The sequence below is a fragment of the Lithobates pipiens genome, unplaced genomic scaffold (genome assembly GCF_037356315.1).
Source record: "Lithobates pipiens isolate NorthernLeopardFrog02 unplaced genomic scaffold, aLitPip1_a1.2 Scaffold_18, whole genome shotgun sequence".
Lineage (NCBI taxonomy): Eukaryota > Metazoa > Chordata > Amphibia > Anura > Ranidae > Lithobates > Lithobates pipiens.
The window spans coordinates 43609538-43631326 of NW_027507758.1; the positions used below are offsets into that span (position 1 = coordinate 43609538).

At 40.8% G+C, this 21789-nt stretch overlaps 1 protein-coding gene across 1 annotated transcript in view; it reads left to right on the top strand.

The window, feature by feature from the left end:
- Positions 1-21789, top strand: part of STPG4 (sperm-tail PG-rich repeat containing 4) — a 131982-nt gene that overhangs the window by 87083 nt on the left and 23110 nt on the right. The window contains exon 6 of the mRNA XM_077485632.1: positions 2208-2312. Within this exon, the coding sequence (XP_077341758.1) occupies positions 2208-2312 (105 nt within the window). The remainder of the gene's footprint in view (positions 1-2207; positions 2313-21789) is intronic.

A 21789-nucleotide genomic window follows, 5' to 3' on the forward strand; every position in this document is an offset into this window, starting at 1 on the left:
TATCATAGGTGTATTTTAAATGATAGAGACAGAATATCAACCAAAAATCCAGAAATGTCTTGGCGGTATGTTTTGGATCATTGTCATGCTGGAAGACTCAATCCATGACCCATCTTCAGTGTTCTGGCTGAGGGAAGAAGGTTCTCATCCAAGATTTTACAATATATGGCCCCGTCCATTGGCCCCTCAATGCAGCAAAGTCAGTCTGTACCTTTAGCAGAGAAACAGCCCCAAAGCATAATGTTTCCACCTCCGTGCTTGACTGTAGGAATGGTGTTTTTAGAGTCATAGTTTTTTCCTCCAAACACGGCAAGTCTCCCTCCTCAAGAAGGCACGTGTACAGTTATGCCAATGAACATCTAAATGATTCAGAGAAGGATTGGGAGAAAGTTCTGTGGTCAGATGAGACCAAAATTTAGGTCTTTGGCATTGACTCGCCTCACCGGCCTAAGAAAACCATCCCTACAGTCAAGCACGAAGGTGGAAACATGATGTTTTGGGGCTGTTTCTCTGCTAAAGATACAGGCCGACTATGTATTCTAAAATATTGCATGAGAACCTTCTTCCCTCAACCATAACACTGAAGATGGGTCATGGATGGGTCTTCCAGCATGACAATGACCCAAAGTATACCACCAAGGCAACACAGGAGTGGCTAAAGAAGAAGCACATTAAGGTCATGGAGTAGTCTAGCCAGTCTTCAGACCTTAATCCTATAGAAAATTTATGGAGGGAGCTGAAACTTCGAGTTGCCAAGAGAAAGCCAAGAAACCTTAAGGATTTAGAGAAGATCTGTAAAAAAGAGTGGACCAAAATCCCCCCTGAGATGTGTGCAAACCTGGTCACCAACTACAAGAAATGTCTTACCTCGGTGCTTGCCAACAAGGGTTTCTCCACCAAGTACTAAGTCATGTTTTGCTTGGGGATCAAATACTTATTTCACTCACTGGACTGCAACTTAATTTATAACATTTGTTCTATGTGTTTTTTCTGGATTTTTGGTTGATATTCTGTCTCTATCATTTAACCACTTCACCCCCGGAAGAATTTACCCCCTTCCTGACAACTTTTTGCGATTTGGTACTGCGTTGCTTTAACTGACAATTGCGCAGTCATGCGACGTGGCTCCCAAACAAAATTGACATCCTTTTTTTCCCACAGCTTTCTTTTGGTGGTATTTGATCTCCCCTGTGGTTTTTATTTTTTTGCTATAAACAGAGCACTTTTTGTGACTCGGTACTGCATCAATTGCGTCATGTGACGTGGCTCCCAAACAAAATTGACGTCCTTTTTCCCCCACAAACAGAGCTTTCTTTGGGTGGTATTTGATCACCTCTGCGGTTTTTATTTTTTGCGCTATAAATAAAAAAAATTGACAATTTTGAAAAAAACGCATTATTGTTTACTTTTTGCTATAATAAATCTCCCCCCAAAATATATAAAAAAAATATTTTTTCCCCTCAGTTTAGGCCGATACGTACTCTTCTACATATTTTTGGTAAAAAAAAAATGCAATAAGCGTTTACTGATTGGTTTACGCAAAAGTTATAGCGTTTACAAAATAGCGAGCAGAGATCAGAGTCACTGTTTCTAGGCAGAACGGGGAGATGCTTGTTTACATTAGCATGTCCCCGTTCTTCCTCCCCGAGAGGCGATCGTGGGTATCCCCACGACGATCGAGTCCGTGGGACCCGCAACCCGACTCACGGAGCCTGTCTGCCTCTTAAAGGGCCATGCACAGGTACGCAATTCTGCCTGTACTAGCCCTTCTGCCGACATATATCGGCATGAGGCGATTGGCAAGCGGTTAAAATACACCTATGATAAAAAATATAGACCCTTCATTTCTCTGTAAGTAGGCAAACTTACAAAATCTGCAGGGGATCAAATATTTATTTCCCCCACTGTATTGTTCCCACTGCAAAACGTACATCTTATTGGTGGCAGGGCGTGGCAGGAAGGAGTCAAGATTAATTTACCAATAGCTCACTGTGCTGTTACTTTGATCGGTAACAAAAACACTTCTCAGAAGGATTTTATTAAAGGATTACAAGTTCAACAAGTCAGTTCAACTATCTGTTTTTCTAATGTAAATAATGTAAGATTTTTCCTACCTCAATTAAATGGTGCTTGTAATTGCTAGTTGTTAATGTGAATGACATTGTTAAAGGACAAATAACTAATCGCTAATCCTGTTTATATAATAGAAACAAGGACCTGGACCAGGAGACTATAATCCGAAAAGTGTCCCTTCTCGGAGTATTTCATCTAGTTTCAAATCAAGCGTACCCAGGTTCCATTCATCTATTAATGTAAGTCCACAGAAGCAATGTTTGATCTTTGATCTTTTCCACTTTAAATAATTATTGGGTTTTAGGCAATTAAACAAGGCACTTAAGTACACAGGTTGCATTTCAAAATAAGATTTTCTGCTGACTTTTTTTCTACAGCTTTAACAAAACCATATAATATGAGGTCAAACCTTAGGTGTTTCAGTTTGTATGCAATCAGGCAGGCCCTTGCACTACATGGTTTTGGTAAATCTGAAGACAAAAATCAGCAGAAAATCTAATAGTGTGTATGGGGGCTTTACATTTGGTAAGAGCTAGTATAAGTCCCTGTACACGCGGTCGGAGATTTTGCCAACCAAATCCGTCGGATTTTGTCCGTCGGATTTAGTCCGACGGATTGTGTCCGAAACTGTTGCATACACACGGTCAGGCCAAGTTGGTGAAAAATCTGATCTTTCAGAACGTGATGACGTAATTTCGTTACGATGGGACTACATTCAGGCTAGTAGCCAATAGCTTTGATGTAGGAATTTGATCTGAGCATGCGTGGCACTTGGTCCGATCAAAATGCTCTACACATGATCGGATTAGGTCCGACCGGCCCAGTTGGTCAGGAAATATTTCCAACATGTTGGAAAATTGGGTCGGACGGAGATTCGGACGGAATCAGTCCGATGCATACCACACACAGTCGGATTATCTGCCGACACGGTCCGATAAGACGCATTCCGACAGATTCTCCGACCGTGTGTACAAGGGCTAACCGGGCTCTGAACCTCTGTGTTATGGACCCATTGGTCTACTCAAAAAGGACACAAGTGCCTATGTAGAATTCAGAGAAAGATAGGTAATGGAGAAGAGAGAGAGGGTAGAAAAGAATAAGTGTACAGAATGGAGGGACATTAAAAAAATAGGTACGAGAACAAGGAAAATAAGTTAAAGAAGTGGTATAGATTTGCTAATTACAGAGTTCATCAGACAGTGAGCAGTGTGTGGTCAAAGTTTGGAGAAATGCAATGCTTTATCCATGTGTCTAGGCCTTTTTTTTTTTTTTTTAATCAAGCAAGTACTTTATTTGAAAAACAAAGGGAATGACATGCAATATATCTGTTAAATCCTCTTTGGAATTTTAAGGGCAATTGGATCAAGCCAAAAACCAAAATACACTTTGTTTGAATAAATTATATGTTTAAAATTTAAAAAACTTTGGTCACAGAGGACCCCCATTTATATATGCGTAAATGGGTTTTTCTCTTACAGCGACCTATTAAAGTGGAAGTAAACTCCCCTATCGTTTTCAGCCAAGGAAGCTGCCATCTTTGCCTCTGTTTAATCTTCAACTGCTATGGTGCTGCACATGTGATTCGTTATGACACCAGCCATTGGATGGTTTGATAGTTTGGCTGAGAGCACAGCCAATGTGCAGTTAGCATTCCCGGCATGCCTTTTTTTTTTAACTGTTTAAATCGATGAGTTTACTTCCACTTTAAGCCACAATTATGGGACAAGATCTGGACCTATACTTTTAAGTCTTTCAAATGCATGGTGCAGAGAAAGATCATGTTAAAAATAATGATGTTTTGGTATAGGACCCCAGAAGTCATACATCATCTGGACCCCTCTCATTCAGCTTTGTGTTGACTTTGTGGTCTAGAAGTAGGCTCACATTTTCATATATTTTTTCTGGGTCCCCGTATTCAGTCTTTTTTGGTCTGATGTGATGTTATTGCTCCAGAAGGTAGCGGGCCTGACCCTCCCACTTGATCCTATCCATTATTTACTGGGATGCCCCTTCTCTGGCATACCAAAGCTGGTTAAACGATTAATTTCCTATGTTCTCCTGGCTGCTAAGAGAGACATCCCATTATGGTGGCTGTCAACAGACCCTCCCTCTCAACCACAATTATTACAACTTATAGCTGAAATCAAGAGGATGGAAACCTAACTGCTACTGTACATGATGCCATTCCTCAGTTTACTAAAATCTGGGAAATCTTTGATCAATCTGAATACGGAATCCAACCACCCTGATTTACGCCCCTTTGGTTTTATACCATTCTCAACTGACTCCTCCCATCATTTATAGGGTTTACAGTATATCACAAAAGTGAGTACACCGCTCACACTTTTGTAAATATTTTATTATATCTTTTCATTTGACAAGGCTGAAGAAATGACACTTTGCTACAATGTAAAGTAGTGAGTGTACAGCTTGTATAACAATGAAAATTTGCTGTCCCCTCAAAAAAACGCAACACACAGCCATTAATATCTAAACCGCTGGCAACAAAAGTGAGTTCACCACTAAGGGAAAATGTTCAAATTGGGCCCAAAGTGTCAATATTTTTTGTGGCCACCATTATTTTCCAGCACTGCCTTAAACTTCTTGGGCATGGAGTTCACCAGAGCTTCACAGGTAGCAACTAGAGTCCTCTTCCACTCCTCCATGACAACATCACGGAGCTGGTGGATGTTAGAGACTTTGCACTCCTCCACCTTCCATTTAAGGATACCCCACAGATGCCCAATAGGGTTTAGGTCTGGAGAAATACTTGGCCAGTCCATCACCTTTACCCTCAGCTTCATTAGCAATGCAGTGCTCATCTTGGAGGTGTGTTTGGGGTCGTTATCATGTTGGAATACTGCCCTGCCACCCAGTCTCCGAAGGGAGGGGATCATGCTGTGCTTCAGTATGTCACAGTACATGTTGGCATTCATGGTTCTCTCAATTCCAGCAGCACTCATGCAGCCCCAGACCAGGACACTCCCACCACCATGCTTGACTGTAGGCAAAACACACTTTTCTTTGTACTCCTCATCTGGTTGCCGCCACACACGCTTCACACCATCTGAACCAAATATGTTAATCTTGGTCTCATCAGACCACAGGACATGGCTCCATTAATCCATGTCTTTAGTCTGCTCGTCTTCAGCAAACTGTTTGCAGGCTTTCTTATGCATCATCTTTAGAAGATGCTTCCTTCTGGGACGACAGCCATGCAGACCAATTTGATGCAGTGTGTAGTGTAAGGCCTGAGCACTGACAGGCTGACCCCCCACCCCTTCAACCTCTGCAAAATTCTGGCAGCACTCATATATTCTATTTCCCAAAGACAACCTCTGGATATAGTGAAAAAAATTATTAGACCCACACGCTTATGGTGAAAAATTAAAAATGAGGAGCTGCAGCCTCTATCAATAAATTAAGGTAAATCTAGAAGAAATGTGAAAAAGAGGGGATAGGTATGGCGCTGCTCTTATTAAGAGGTGACCTACAACCTCTAAATACTTGAGGGGTGTGTTTTACTGGTGCATTTAGTGCAAAAAGTGACTTAAAGTGCAGAAAATAAATATTTGTATATTCACAAAAATCCACAAAAAATCCTACTATGTAAACTTCCTAACCGCTTATATATAATGCAATTACAACACACTCCTGTGCAAAACCTGCAATTCAAAGTGACATTTCTGTGCAAAAAAATCCAACATATATGACTGGTGTATATTGTTGCTTAAACGCTGGTGTATAAAAAAAAGTCCAATAAAGTGACAATGTGCTCCTTCGAATTGTTCTGTGCTTCTCGGAAAACAGTGCCCGCACTCACCGCTATTATTCACCCCACAAGGAGAGAGAAAAATTACACTGTTATACAAGCTGTACACGCACTACTTTACATTGGAGCAAAGTGTCATTTCTTCAGTGTTGTCACATGAAAAGTTATAATAAAATATTTACAAAAATGTGAGTGGTGTACTCACTTTTGTCAGATTCTGTATATGCTTTCCCTATGACCTCTTCACACTGTATCAGGTTGAGAAGAATTTCTCTAGCCAGTAATTTGTGCTTAGGCTTTATGATGTGATCTTTGTTTCTGCAGAGAGTTCATCCCTCCTTTATGTTATTTTATGTTTTTTACATTTTGTAAATTTCACTTTGTGTTCTTTGTTCTTTTGTTAAAGCCAATAAAAATACAATTCCAAAAATGTTTTTTTAAATAATTTTAAAATCACAGAATGATCGCTGAAATACACGAAGAGATTTCACAATGATCCAATGTGTTTCGAACTTTGAACTAATCAGGGATATATAATACCACCCTGCAATAATACATAGATTCCAAATAATGAACAAAAATTAAGTCAGATTGATTCAGGAAGTTTGAAACGCGTTGGGTACCTGATTCCATTAAGCAAGCTACAACTAGGGATATCATAGCTGTGAAATATAAATGGTTTTGGGAATACTGCTCAGCATGTATACACAACTCATTGTTAAATCTCTTTGTGCCATTCAGTGACCATTCTGTGTATTATTTTTAACCATGTGAGAGTTTAAAATAAAATATTATAACAAAATGTATTTTGGTTTTTGACTTGGTTTGGTTGCCCTTAAAATCCCAAAGAGGATTTCACAAAATATATTGCTTGTAACTTAGGGATGGTGGCAATAACATGCCCAATATAAATTGCACATGTCCAAGTCACAGGCAACACATCTCACAATATTATAAAAAAAATATATATATATATATATATATATATATATATATATATATATATATATATATATATATATATATATATATATATATAGTACAGACCAAAAGTTTTGATACACCTTCTCATTCAAAGAGTTTTCTTTATTTTCATGACTATGAAAATTGTAGATTCACACTGAAGGCATCAAAACTATGAATTAACACATGTGGAATTATATACTGAACAAAGAATTGTGAAACAACTGAAAATATGTCTTATATTCACCACATAATTGAGGCATTATTAAAAAATGACTCCCTCCTCCCGATAGCCTGAAGTATATAAAAAGAAGAAAAGGGAAAAGTAAACAGCATATCATCTGGGGATGCCCAGCCTACCAGCCACTAGGTCCAGTGGACCTAAGCCAGAAGTATCAAGCCAGCATTACCAAGGTTTCTCAAATTTATTGGGTCAGCCCTTATGTTGATAGATTTGTTTGTGTATATATGTATATATATATATATAATTTTTTTTTTTATATATATATATAATATTGTGAGATGTGTTGCCTGTGACTTGGACTTGTACAATTTATATTGGGCATTACTTTGTATATAATTCTCTCTGTTGGGGCAAAAGTTGCCACCATCCCTAAGTTACAACCAATATATTTTGTGAAAATCCTCTTTGGGATTGTTGGGATTGTTATCAACAGGTCTATATTGCTATGGCTTTCACAAGTCCAAAGTTCATCAATTCCAAATGAATATTAGTGCAGAATATGTAGAATATTGCTATAGAATGACACCAAAGTAAAGCTGAAAAAAATAAATAAAAATAAAAAAACTTTTACAATTTAATAAACACCAAAGGAAATGCACATCTTTGTCTGGCACAGAGAAGACCAGAGCTCCTAGTGAGGGCATATAATTTATTTGGTTGTCTACAGACACAGGAAATACATAATTTACAGCTGATCTAATGGCTTAGCACCAGATAATAAGGCAGCTGCCCTGCCTTCTCTGGTTCCACTAAACGAGACGCAGCACAAAGGCAAGATCATGTAATCCAGAGCCTTGAAATGCTGGCAGGGAACCAATTGCACCTCGTAAGGCCCTTCCGACTGGCAGGCATGTCAGGGTTTATGTGAAGCAGGCTGACTTTTACTGTGCACTTGTTTTAGTTCTACAAACTTCTGCGGTTTTGGAGATTAGTGCAGGATAAAAACACTGCTATTGGCAATGCATTTCCAATCAGATTAGGAGATAGCACAGTGTTTAGATCATCTGTTAGCAGCTTGACGCTTTTGTTTTTATGTTGTTCACAACTAATAATACAGGCTTCAATAGGGTTTTAAAGAAAACCTAATCATGACATTTTAAATTAAATAATTTAAAGAGCAATTCTAGGCAACCAGTAAACTTAAGCCCCATACACAAGATCAGAATATCGTACAAAAAATACCTCTTTTGAAGCGATCATACAATAATCTGACCATTAGTACACAGCTTTCGTCTGAAATTTTTCAAAGGGACAAACAATTTTCTCCTATGAGACCAGATCGTACGATTTTTGTTGAATCAGTACAGTTTTTGTCCAGAAATACAATACAAATACATTACATCACTTACAAATTTATGTTCTGTGATACTAGAATTATTTATAGTGGTACCCCCATAGGAGCTGCTAAGTGATGTGGCCCAACTGTCACCCTGCCTAGCCAGGCATTCACTCCTCATTCACTCTCAAGCCGAAAACCAGGTGCGGGTAAGGGAAATATGGCATGCCCGGGGAATTCTATGTCAGTCAATTGGTAAATCGTATATCAATAAATTGGCGGATTGTATATCAATTAATTGGCGGATTATATATCAATCAATTGGGATAACTATATACACTTCTCTGTACAACTTACCACTTCAGTCTCCTCCTGCACAACTCTTGTTGGCAGACTTCTGCTCTCTCTCTCTCTTCCTCCTGCACAACTCTTGCTTCTCAGGAACAGCTAGCCAGGCCTTAGCAATTGCCTTTTGCAGGCAGGGACCACAGGCCCCTATGGTGTAGCAAGAAATTAAAATTCTTTAGTGCTAGCTGTCCTACTGGTGGACTACTGCTCCCAGTCAGCCCTCTTTAGGCCCTGCCAGTCTTCCTGGCTGCAGCTGCCGACTCCACTGCCCATGACATTGCAGTTCTCACTACTAGCTCTGCATCCATCTCTGACTTCATGCTCCCAGTCCTGCACGTCACTCATCAGCCCTCCTGGCTGCAAACAGTGGTTCCCTCCCGAAGACTTGCCTGGCAGCACTAGCTCCTACTGTCCTCTCTTGCCCCTCCTGTGCCTCCTGTTCAGAGCCACCATGATTTCCTGGCGGGCTCTGTCCTGCACCCAAGCCTAGGCCCAAGGTCACCCCCCTCCCCCACCAGACTGGGAGCTCCCTCAAAGACCCAGACAGCCTAGTATTCCATCCTCAGTTCTTTTACACGACAACTCCTCCCCAACTGGGGTGACTCTAGGTATTTAAGGAGGTTTGCCCCCTGCCAATCCAGGTTGGGGATTGGTCAGGTCTCCTTAGAACATCACTGACAGCTCCACCTCTCCTCTCCTCCTTTCTTTCTAGAATCCTCTAGAAGGAAGAGGGAAGTCTCAGTGACACTGCCTGTGAGTCACCAGCTGCTAACGCCGAACCACTCCAGCCTCCGCAAACCAAAACAAACAGGCCTAGCTTCCAGCTAGGCCTGCCTAAATTTGCCTATACTCACAAAAAAACGAATCCAGCACCTACCCATGTAGAGGATACTACATATTGTACTTTAGTAACCTATTTTGTTTTTGATATGGACTAGCATGCAAAAAAATTGACAATTCGATATACTCATTGAGTGTACTAGAATTTAAAGTGGTTCTAAAAGAAACCTTCTAAAGGCAGCCCCCCCCCCCAATACTTACCTGAGCCTCATCTCAAACCAGCGCTGTGCATGAGAGCAGAGGCTCTCCTCTCTCTCCCTCCACCTAGGCTCAGAGACAGTAGTTGACATACCTCCCAACTTTTGAACTTGAGAAAAAGGTATATCTTGCTGCATTAAAAAGTTGGCGTGACTTACAGAAGCACCTTTAAGTACAGCTATTTGAATAGCTCTATACGAATAACGTAAATAGCTTCTTTGAAGTATATACTGCACAGTGCCTGTACCCACAAAATATTTTCTAATTACTGTGCCACAAGCAATAGTCCTATAAACACACCTCAAAACAAAGGAGAATTTTACAAAACAATTCTCTTTCATTACATATGCTTTTGTTTGGGCAGATTATAGAAGAAGAGCTAACATTGAAAGTATTGGAAGCTACAACGTACTTAGCATCCATCAACTGATGAGACAGTAAACACCTCGATTGATAGAATGTAGTGTCCCTTAAATTGCTGGTCAATAGAAAAAAAAGCTGTCTAGGCATTCATGATCAGTGGGAGGAAGTATACCCCAGTGCTGGTGGTCATTTCTTTTTTTTTTTTTTTACAAAAGCTTTATTTAACAAAAAGGCGGTTTCCAAGTCTTCCAGAGAACAAAATGAGATTAGGTGTACACCATAATACAGGATAAAACCATAAACGTCCGATAATAAGATAAGATAAGATAAGACAATATTACAAAATGGCATTATGAAATCCATAACATATGTAGACCTGACGGGCTGTACGCGGGAATACATAACCAAATGAAAACAAGCGATGAATCCCTTGTAATAAAAGAAGGAATGCTGAGCACATGATAACAAACATGGTGCATATGCAGGTCACAGAAGGGAACCACCCAGATTTTATAGAAAGAGGGGGGAGAAACGAAAAGTAGAAGAAAGTAAGTATGGAAAAGAAATGGGGGAGAGAGAGAAAAAAGAGGAGAAGAGAGAGAAAGAAGAGAAGAAAAGAGAGGAAAAAAAAAACAGAGGAGAAAATGAGGAAAGGAATGAGGGTGGGGGGAAAAAAAGGGTTGGTATGACCAGGGGGAAGGTGCCCCCAGCACCATCAACTGGTGGAAACGACATCAAAGAGAGCCTTACCCTCCTCAGACAATGTCCAGATTTTGGGGTACACCTCTCGTTTATGCTGTGTAGTCATTTGGAGGCAAGAGTATAATGTCCCAATGTTAATGGTCAAAGGGAGGAACATTTTCTCCATCACCAGTAGATAGAAAATGTTCTGGTTTTCAAAGTTGGGAAAATGCTTCAATGTCTGTGGGAGGAGAAGGCGAGTGCCTTAAGGAGTGCTAGGGTTGTGCCTGGCCCAATATAAACGCACAGAGTATTTTATTCCTATATTAAAGGGGCTATAGATAGAAAAGCACATTGGGCCACAGAATAATACACACAAGAACAAAAGCAAAAAGTTAAAGGTAAATTCTAATTTATATCCAAAAATGTTGGATATATTTTTGAATATATATTGGAATTTATCTTTATCGTTTATGATTTTTTTCTTATGTGTATTATTTTGTGACTCAACAAGCTTTTCTGCCTATATTCCCTTTACTATAATTTGTACTGTAAGTAGGGTTCAGAACAATAGAATGTGTTTTTTTTTTTTTTTTTTTGGGTGATGCAGCTTTGAGGTCTGATCGTTTAGGGGAATTACATGTTGCCCATATAATTATTTTATTCTTATGTATGTACAAACAGGAAAAACAACACACTGTCTGCCATGTACCTCCATCATCTACTACAAACAATAGAAACTATGTTCACCATGAAATTATTACCCACAGATATAAACATTACCTCCATATTAAACATTCAAACATTTGTGAGTTAATTATTGTTTAGAGAGTTAATTACTAGTTAATTAAAATGCAGCCTGTCTACAGCTCATGTAAATTGTTTTGCTGCAGGCCAGTTTGGTGTATTCCTGTAAATGGCTATGTGTGTGTGTTTATATTAATATAGAAGCGAAAAGGGAAAATGGTTCAGATGCGGACATCAATTTACTAAGCCTTACCAGTTATTATAAGCCTGTTTTCATTCCATGTAATTATATATTATATATTCTCATCAAAATATAAAATGAATGCACATAAATATCAATACCTTATTTATTCACAAGCAAGAGGTATTTAGGGCAGAGCTCCAGCCAAAAATAACAAGAGGAAAATGAATAGCTTATTAAAAGATTTACAAACTCATAGAGGATACACGCGCTAAAACAAATTACGAAAGAGTAACAGCTTAAAGTGGAGGGCCACCCTAAAAAACAAACAAAAAAAAAACAGCATTAATATTCTTAAAAAAATAAAAATAAAAAACATTTGAAAAAATATTTTTTTTACCTTACCAGAAAACCCTGTTGCTAGGCAGTCTTCCTAATCTGCCTCTTCCTACTCCGCGGTGATCTTCGGTCTTCTCTCCTCCTCGCGTTGTCTTCTGGGGAATAGGGCGCGCCGTGTTCTGGGAACTGTGTGTTTCCTAACACAGCGCGTCCCATTCACAAATCGCTGCGTGACTCGCACATGCGCAGTAGGAAACGGCCAGTGAAGCCGCAAGGCTCCACTGCCTGTTTCCCTTAGTGAGGATGGCGGCGCTGGAACCCGAGAGCCCAGGGACGAGTCGGACTCGGGCGGCCCGACATCGCGGACGCCCTGGAAAGGTAAGTGTCCTTATTAAAAGTCAGCAGCTACTTTTTTTTTTAGCTGCTGACTTAAAAAAAAAAAAATTCCCCGCTGGAACACCCCTTTAAGCAATCTGTGACACTCGATGCAAGAATTGTGATAACTATATGAAGCAGCGCTAAAAAATTAAAACTCCATATTGTGAACGCACAAAAATGAATCAGTATAACGACATCAAACTTATTAGGAGAAAAAACGTGTATAAAGAAATCACACCAAATATATAAAAGAGCCCATTCGCAAGGACTAAAAAGGAAAAATATATGTGAAACAAGAAAGTCCAATGGAAACAAATCGTCCACGATTCACTTGCTTCACCAGTGTCCCCACAATCACAATTCGTAGTGTTTCCACCACCAGGGGACACCAAGCATTAACCACTTACAGACCGGAGGATTTTCCCTCTCAGTGACCAGGCCATTTTTTGCGATACGGCACTGCGTCGCCGCTTTAACTGACAATTGCACGTTGGGTTTGGGTCGTGCGATGCTGTACCCAAACTAAATTGACTCCTTTTTTTCCCCACAAATAGAGCTTTCTTTTGGTGGTATTTGGTCACCTCTCTGGTTTTAATTTTTTGTGCTATAAACAAAAAAACTATTTTGAAACTTACTTTTTGCTATAATATCAGTTTAGTCTAATATGTATTCTTCTACATATTTTTGGTAAGCAAAAATCACAATAAGCGTATATTAATTGGTTTGCGCAAAAGTTATAGCATCTACGAAATATGAGATAGATTTATGGAATTTTTATTATTATTTTTTTCTACTAGTAATGGCAATGATCTGCAATTTTTAGTGTGACTGCCACATTGCGGCAGACAGATCGGACACTTTTGACACTTTTTTGGGATCATTGAAATTTATACAGCGATATGTTCTATAAAAATGCACTGATTACTGTGTAAATGTCACTGGTAGGGAAGGGGTTAAAAATAAAGGGACGATCAAAGGGTTAAATGTGTTCCCTGGGAGATGTTTCTAACTGTGGGGGGAGGGGACTGACTGAAAGAGGAGAGAGATCGCTGTTCTTCATCACGAGGTACAGCAGATCTCTCTGTCCTCCCCTGTTAGAATGGGGATATGTTTGTTTACATTGACAGATCCCCGTTCTGGCTCTCTTTCCCGCGATCATGGGTGGCCGGCGGACATTGCGGCCATACACATTGGGTGCCCCGCCATACAGCTCTTAACTGCTTGTGGACCAGCCGCCACAGTTTTACTCCGGGCAGGTTGGCTCCGCTGCGCGAAATAACGTTATTGTACATGATCTCACGGGGCTTGCATAGCAGGCGCACGTCCGCTGCAAGCTCCGTGAGTCGGATCGCGGGTCCTGCAGACTCGATGTCAGCGGGGATACCTGCAATCGTCTCACGGAGAGAAAGAACGGGGAGATGCTAATGTAAACAAGCATCTCCCTGTTCTGCCTAATGACACTGTCACTGATTATCGGGAGCTATGATCAGTAATGTGTCACACATGGCCCCTCCCCCCCACAGTTAGAATTACTCCCTAGGACACACTTAACTCCTACAGCACCACCTAGTTTTAACCCCTTCACTGCTAGTCACATTTACACAGTAATTGATGCAATTTTAATCTCACTGATCGATGTATAAATGTGAATGGTCCCAAAAATGTGTCAAAATTGTCCAATCTGTAAGCCATAATGTCGCAGTCATGATAAAAACTGCAGATCACTGCCATTACTAGTAAAAAAATAAATAAAATATTAATAAAAATGCCATAAATCTATCCCCTATTTTGTAGACGCAATAACTTTTGCGCAAACCAATCAATAAACGCTTTTTTTTTTTACAAAAAATATGTAGAAGAATACATATCGACCTAAACTGAGGGAAAAAAATGTTTTTTTATATATTTTTTGGAGATATTTATTATAGCAAAAAGTAAAAAAATAATGCGTTTTTTTTCAAAATTGACGCTAGTTTTTTATTTATAGCGCAAAAAATAAAAAACGCAGAGGTGATCATATACCACCAAAAGAAAGCTCTATTTGTGGGAAAAAAAATGACAATTTTGTTTGGGAGCCACGTTGCACGACTGCGCAATTGTCAGTTAAAGCGACGCAGTGCCGAATCGTAAAAAGTGCTCTGGTCTTTGGCCAGCCAAATCCTCCGGTTCTGAAGTGGTTAAAGGAGCCGATGTACACCTACGGTAATTTGCGGGAATGAGCCGACCTGCCGCAGTATAATGACGGCGGCCAGTTGGCAAGTGGTTAATGCCTCTTACCGGATACTGTGGACCATAATATAGTATGGTCAAATGCAACAGGCTGTGTGGCTGCACTGGACTCTCTGGACACGTTTGCTGACCGGCGAGAGAGTCTGGTGCCACCACACAGCCTGCTGCTTTTTGGGAGAGCAATTGTATTTGTTTTTATTGCTATATGCAAGTTTTTTTAAACCTATTGCTCAAGGTTTGGCTTAGTGTGGTTCCCCTTGCAAGTTTTACTTGTTAGTTTTTTAATAAATTTTTTTATGGGTTACACTATAGGCGTATATGCTTTTTATTTTTCATCCTATTGATGAACCAACCCTGACTCGATCACGTTTGACACTTCAGAGTTTCCCTTCATAAGGAGATGTAACATGCGTATTTGACCATACTATATGATGGTCCACAGGATCTGGTAAGAGGCTGTTCCTTGGTGGTGGAAGCACTATGAATTGTGATTCACTGGTGGAGCAAGTGAATCATGCACGATTTGCTTTCTTTGGGCTTTCTTGTTTCACATATATATATTTTTCCTTTTTAGCCCTTGTGAATGGGCTCTTATGGACATTATTTATTTATTTGGTTTGATTTCTTGATACACGTTTTTCACATAATAAGTTTAATGTCATTATATCGGTTTTGTGTGCTCACAATATTGAGTTCAATATTTTAGCGCTGCTTCATATATTTATTAAAAGATTTTAAAAAAAATACTCACCTTCAATCTAGAGATTTCCCCCACAGAACTTTTTTCTACTAGATGTCCTCAGTCGGATGACCAGCATTATTCAACTCATTTCCTCAGAGTCCAGGTTGTCCTGGTCAGCCTGTGATTGGACAAGGAAAGAAGAAGCAGCCTAGTAATGAGTTCACCTCTCTGTCACTCTGCTCTCTCGTCCTATTAGTTTGCTTCTTAACAGAACACAAACTGATTGGCTTCTTGTGCTGCTTCTTCATCTCACACTCTAGCCCTGTTGTACAGGGGCTGCATGAGGCTGATACCAGGTTGCATTCCAGGGTTGCCAACCATCAGTAAATTTACTGGCAGTTTTTCAAAATCTTTGATTTATTATAACTGTCAGTAAATATCAGGAGCTAATAATTTGTTATGCTGTGTTGACTTTTTAAGAGTAAATCAGACAAATTACGTGTAAGGCCGCGTACACACGGGCGGACTGTTCGTCCAACTTTGTCCGCTGAACAGTGTTTGGGCGGACAGTCCGCTCGTGTGTGGGCTTTCAGCGGACAGTTTCAGCGGACAGTTTGACGGACAAGGTTTTTCGGAAATTCCGTAAAACTGTCCGCTGAAACCTTGTTTCAGCGAACAGTCCGCTCGTGTGTAGGCTTGTTCGTCAAACAAAGTTGCGCGCATGCTCAGAAAGGATTTTCACGCCGAAAGCTATAATGCAGTGTATAGGACGTCGTATTTTTCGTCCCGTCGTACGTGCCGTTCACGTCATCGCGCACGGTTTCAGCAAACTGTTCGTCCGTCGTGTGTGGCCATGTCCGTTCATGCTAAGTTTGAGCGGACTGTTTGCCGAAACTGTTGGACGGACAAAGTTGGGCGAACAGTCCGCGCGTGTGTACGCGGCCTTATGGGTATTGCCAGTGTTTCCATGTCATGTTTATACTGTTTAAATATTGATTGTGTTAGTTTTTAACTGGAATTCTGTAATTTTTCAGGTTGTCATAAAAAAATGTGCTCCGTCAGTAAAATTTTTATGTTTTGTCAGTAAAAAATGCTCCCGGAGGTTGACAACCCTGCTGCACACATATACGTACACTGCTTGTATTTAAAAATAATAATAATGACATATTAATGATTACAGCAAGACGGTAAGGAGGCAAAATGTTTTAACTCTGAAATTGCCAACCCACTACGCCACAATCGCATGCATCCATTGCATGTGGTTGCAGGGCAGTTGCAGCGCAGCCCCATTAAATTGAATGGGTTGCATTCGGAGACTGTAATGCCTGCTGAATTTCATTTATGCAGCAGCCACGAAGCAAAGCATTGTGGCCATTACATGTGTATGAGTGGCTGCCTGCCCTTTTTTTGTAGGCATTGGGAAGGGAGGTGTAAAATCACAGCTCTTCTAGCTACTTTTATCATCTGCTTTTAATGTCTCCTGACAGGCATGTACTGGCCATCCGGACTAAAGGGAGTTTCCCGTGGGCCGATGGCTCAGTGGGCCGGTCAGGTGCAGTCCTGGAGCCGCTCCTCTCTGACAGTGAGTGATCGCGATTTCACTCCTGTTAGGAGGAGCAGCTGCCGTCACTTTCTGGAGAGAGCATTAGGCTTTCTGCTCCCTCCAGCCTGCAGAGGGAGATAGACAGCTGGCAGACTTCCATCCTCTCTCCCCTTATCACTTGTCACGTATCACATGACTCGAGAGAGGAACCGGAAGCTGCCTTCAAAATTGTGAGTACACGTGGGAGGGGGAGGAGAGGGAGGACACTCTGATTTAAGGGTAAGTGCTGATGGAGACACTCAAAATTAAAGTGGGCCGGTCATGATGAAGTCCAGGGCCAAATTTTTGTCCCAGTCCAGCCCTGTCTCCTGACTGCCAGTGGGAATGAGCCCTTACATGCATTGGCTTGCTGTAGTGCCATTCATTTTCAAAGGCAACCCAAGGCACCCAAAGGCGACACACCTCTCTGACACACATGCAATGCAGTTCAGCAGCACTTCTATGCATTATAGTGCACTGCATCAGAATAAATGGTACATGTTCAATTTTCTGTCCATTCTGGTGCATTGGCAGCCCAAATGATTTGTATGGGCTGCCCTAACACAACGCACGTTAATGCACGCAATACCACATAAAATTTCCAAAAGCGGACTAGTTTGAGAGGGCCCTTAAAGACCACCAAGAAGGAAGCGTTAATGGAGCATATTAAAGCTTTTCATGCTCAACACTGCCAGTCTTGGGTGACTAATTACATTTTGTGTTTTGGAGACAGCATTCTGTTAATAGAAGTGACCGGTGTCTGGGTGGGAGAAGCCATATACATGAACAGGTATCCATGGTTTAATTGCTGCAAATAAAGCTCATTCTGCCATGATGCTCTCAGCCACAACGTGTGGACTCAATCATTTAGCATAGAACCCCCCTCCCTTTAGAATCTATGTTTGAAGAGAAATTTGGCAGCAATCATAACTGTATTCCTTGCACATGACAAATGACAAGATGGGCCATAATGTAAATGACCACCTAATGGTATTTCATTTAATGTCCCTTTATGCTACCTATATTTTCACTGGCCCATTCCTCATTCTATATATTTCATTTTTTTTCCCAATGTGTTGATAATATAAAATTACAACAGCATACAGTGTTTTAATGTGAAAAATATATTGCGTAGAGTACTTGCTATTGTTTCTTCACACACTCCATTTTTCTTCGGAAAAATAAAATACATTTTTCTATGCTTGGGTAATTTGCTATAGAGATTGACCTTTCACAGAAACCAGAGCGCAAGTCCCAGTTCTGAGGTTCTAGATCATCAGGAACATCCCTTTCCTTACATTTGCTGATAAATATGTAAGCATTTCAGGCGGTTATAGGCAATGTTTAAGAAAATGGTCATTATGTATGAAATGCTTTCATTGAATTCAGCTAGTTTTCAACCTAGAATGCTTCCACAGGAAAACCTTCAATACAAAAATAGCACAAAGTCTAGATAGCAAATAAGGGTAAAACCAAGATTAATTAATGTGATCTGGTCATGACCAGCCAAGCGTATAAACCAACATTTGTGGTACAGTGCGGGTGCCAGGTGCTATATCTTCAAATCAGTTTCTTTGTCTCAGTGGACCTCGGAACCTTGGTCTAGACCAGGGTTTCTCAACCAGGGTCCCATAGAACCCTAGGGTTCCTCCAGATGTTGTTAGGGGTTCCTTGAGGAATGAGCAATTTCTGCCTCTCAGATAATATCCCACTGACACCATTGTTCTTTTTAGCTATTTGTAAGGGGTTAATTCCCAATGACCACCAGTGTAGGAAGCATTCTTCCCACTGACCATTACACTAATGTATCATGAGTTGTAGATATAGTCATTTGTAGATATAGTCATTTCAGTCTGAGGGGTTCCCTGAGTCTGAAAAGTTATTCCAAAGGTTCATCTGTGTTGAGAAGCTTGAGAAAGGCTGGTCTAAACTGTATCTATGATTGTGACTGCTTTCCAAATAACGATTACACCCACCACCTTCAAACACTAAGCCTCACCACCTGTCACTTGCCTGTCAAACACCAGTGTCTAAAAGCGACTGGGGTTTGGCATCAGATGGCTCCCCTTTCCCTTAGGGTTAGGGTCAGGGTGCCTCCTGCCCACCCCTTGTCCCGGGCCTGCTCCAGATACCATTGAGAAAGTCATGGCTGGATGTGATGAAACGCGATGGGATGGAGTATCATGACATTATCACACCAGACTGGAAGTGACGGCGAGAGTTTGCTCAGTAAGCAAATGTCAATCCCTAGGAATTTAGGTGACATCCTCATATATTTTTAAAGCAATATTACAGTATGCACTGTGATTTAAAGTGGACCAGCATTGTTAGTTATATTCCTATTGGCTTATTATTGGAATAAAGTCACTTAAAAAAAGGTGACTTTTTTAATGTTTTTCAGCGGAGGAGACATTCTTGCATGCTAATTCAGGGCCATTGTCATAATGTATACTGAAGATTGTATCTCAGGTGGAGAAGGTAGCAAATAATACCATCAAGCTTGTGGAAGAATAAAAACGCATAAAGACCTATTTATGCATATAGGTCAATGGAGCTGAGGTGTAAAGTAGTGAATGGCAGTAGGACTCGTCTGGCGGATATAACAAACAGAGAATTGTTGCAGTTTGGTTATATGTATGTAGCTGTTGCTTTGAGACCTTACGGTATTTAATGTATAAAGTGAGGAAATGCAGCGCTTAAATGTCCATAAAAGCAAAGCAAACGTCCATCAATCCCAAGAGGCAGCTGATAGGTGAATAAACCTTGACTAAAAAGGTGAACAGAGATCTTCCACCAACACCAAAGCCTAGCCTCTTACCCTTACAACTGGACCACTAGATTATAGGTGGTCAAAAACAGCCAAACATCAATCCACCACGGACTGCTCCAGCATGGATCCAGGCATCACTCCTTGTGTTGAAAGATATAAAAACAAAACCACTTGATGGTGTAGTATATCAAAACTATTTGAATTTATTAAAACCACATCTATATACTCACACAGTAGTAGATATAAACAGGCATGTCATATTAAAAAGTTCCTGATGGTTTCAAACCAACAAGATGGCCACGGTACTCATTCACAATGATGCCACGTGTACAAAAACTCCACCCTTAGGTCGGTTTGAAACCATCAGGAACTTTTTTATCTCTTTAGTGAAATTTCATTCACCTATCGGGTGCCTCTTGGGATTGATGGACATTTGCTTTGCTTTTATGGACATTTTAGCTCTGCATTTATTCACTTTACATTTATTTATTTATATTGTTGCCCACAATTTATGCTAGCTGCTGTCTGCTCATTGTCTCTGTAACCTAAGCTCAATATCATAGATTTTTTTTATTTTATATATTTTTTTATACTGTATAGTATTTATTTAATGTATATTTAAAGGATAAATTCACTTTTTTGAACGTTACATGTTGCACCCCATATTTAGGACAGAACATGTAACATGTTCTAGCAGCTGCAGCCTCTCCCCCCCTCCCCAGTGACAGCGAGCGCGCACCTTCTCCAGGCAACTGCTGCTACTATTTGAAAATAACGTGTCTGTGCGGAGTGCTCTGTGAATGGGAAGCTACAAGTACCGACAAACTTTGCAGCTGTCGGCTTGTAGTTTCACTGAATTACCAAGGCCTTTTAAAATGATAGGAGGGTTTATTTCCACTTTAATTGAAGAAACTGAAGTTAGAAGCTGATTGGCTACCATGCACAGTTGCACCAGATTTTGCGCTCTCTAGTTTTAGTAAGTCCTTATTGTCGGCAATGGCAGTGTTCAAATCAGTACGATGCCAACTTTGCGGTGCCACAGTGATTTGGAAAATAGTTCCTGCACTACTTTTGGCGATTTCAGGTGTGACTTGCATAGACATCTGTGCATGAAACCGCACAGATGTCTTACAAGTCGCACTGCCATGCGGCGTGGAAATTTTGCGATTTCACATAAAGCCACACGATTTCAAAGCCACATTCAATTTGAATGAGGGCTAAATCAACCTCATTGTTTTCTCTGAGTCCATCCAAACTTTATCCTGTGTTGAGCCACTATGATAGGATTTTGTTCCTCCCACTGACACCAATGATGGTGGACAATTCCTCCCACTGGCATCAATGATGGGGCATTATTTCTCCCACTGACACCAATGATGGGTTAAAATTCCTCCCAATGACACCAATGATGAGGTACTACTCCTCCCACTGACACCATTGATGGGTCACTATTCCTCCCACTGACACCATTGATGGGTCACTATTCCTCCCACTGACACCAATTATGGGGCGCTATTCCTCCCACGACATCAATGATGGGGTGCTATTTCTCCTACTGACACCAATGATGGGGCATTATTCCTCCCACTGACACCATTGATGGATCACTATTCTTCCCACTGACATCAATGATGGGGCGCTATTCCTCCTACTGACACCAAAGATGAGGCATTATTCCTCCCACTGACACCAATTATGGGGCGCTATTCCCCCCACTGACACCAATGATGGGTCACAATCCCTCCCAACGACACCAATGATGGGGCACTATTCTTCCCACTGACACCATTGATGAGTTACTATTCTTCCCACTGACACCACTTATGGGGCGCTATTCCTCCCACGACATCAATGATGGGGTGCTATTTCTCCTATAGACACCAATGATGGGGCATTATTCCTCCCACTGACACCAATTATGGGATGCTATTCCCCCCTGCTGACATCATTGATGGGTCACAATCCCTCCCAACGGCACCAATGATGGGGCACTATTCTTCCCACTGACACCAATTATGGGACACTTTTCCTCCCACTGACATCAATGATAGGGAGCTTTTCCTTCCACTGACACCAATTATGGGGTGCTATTCCTCCCACTGACACCAATGATGGGGTGTTTT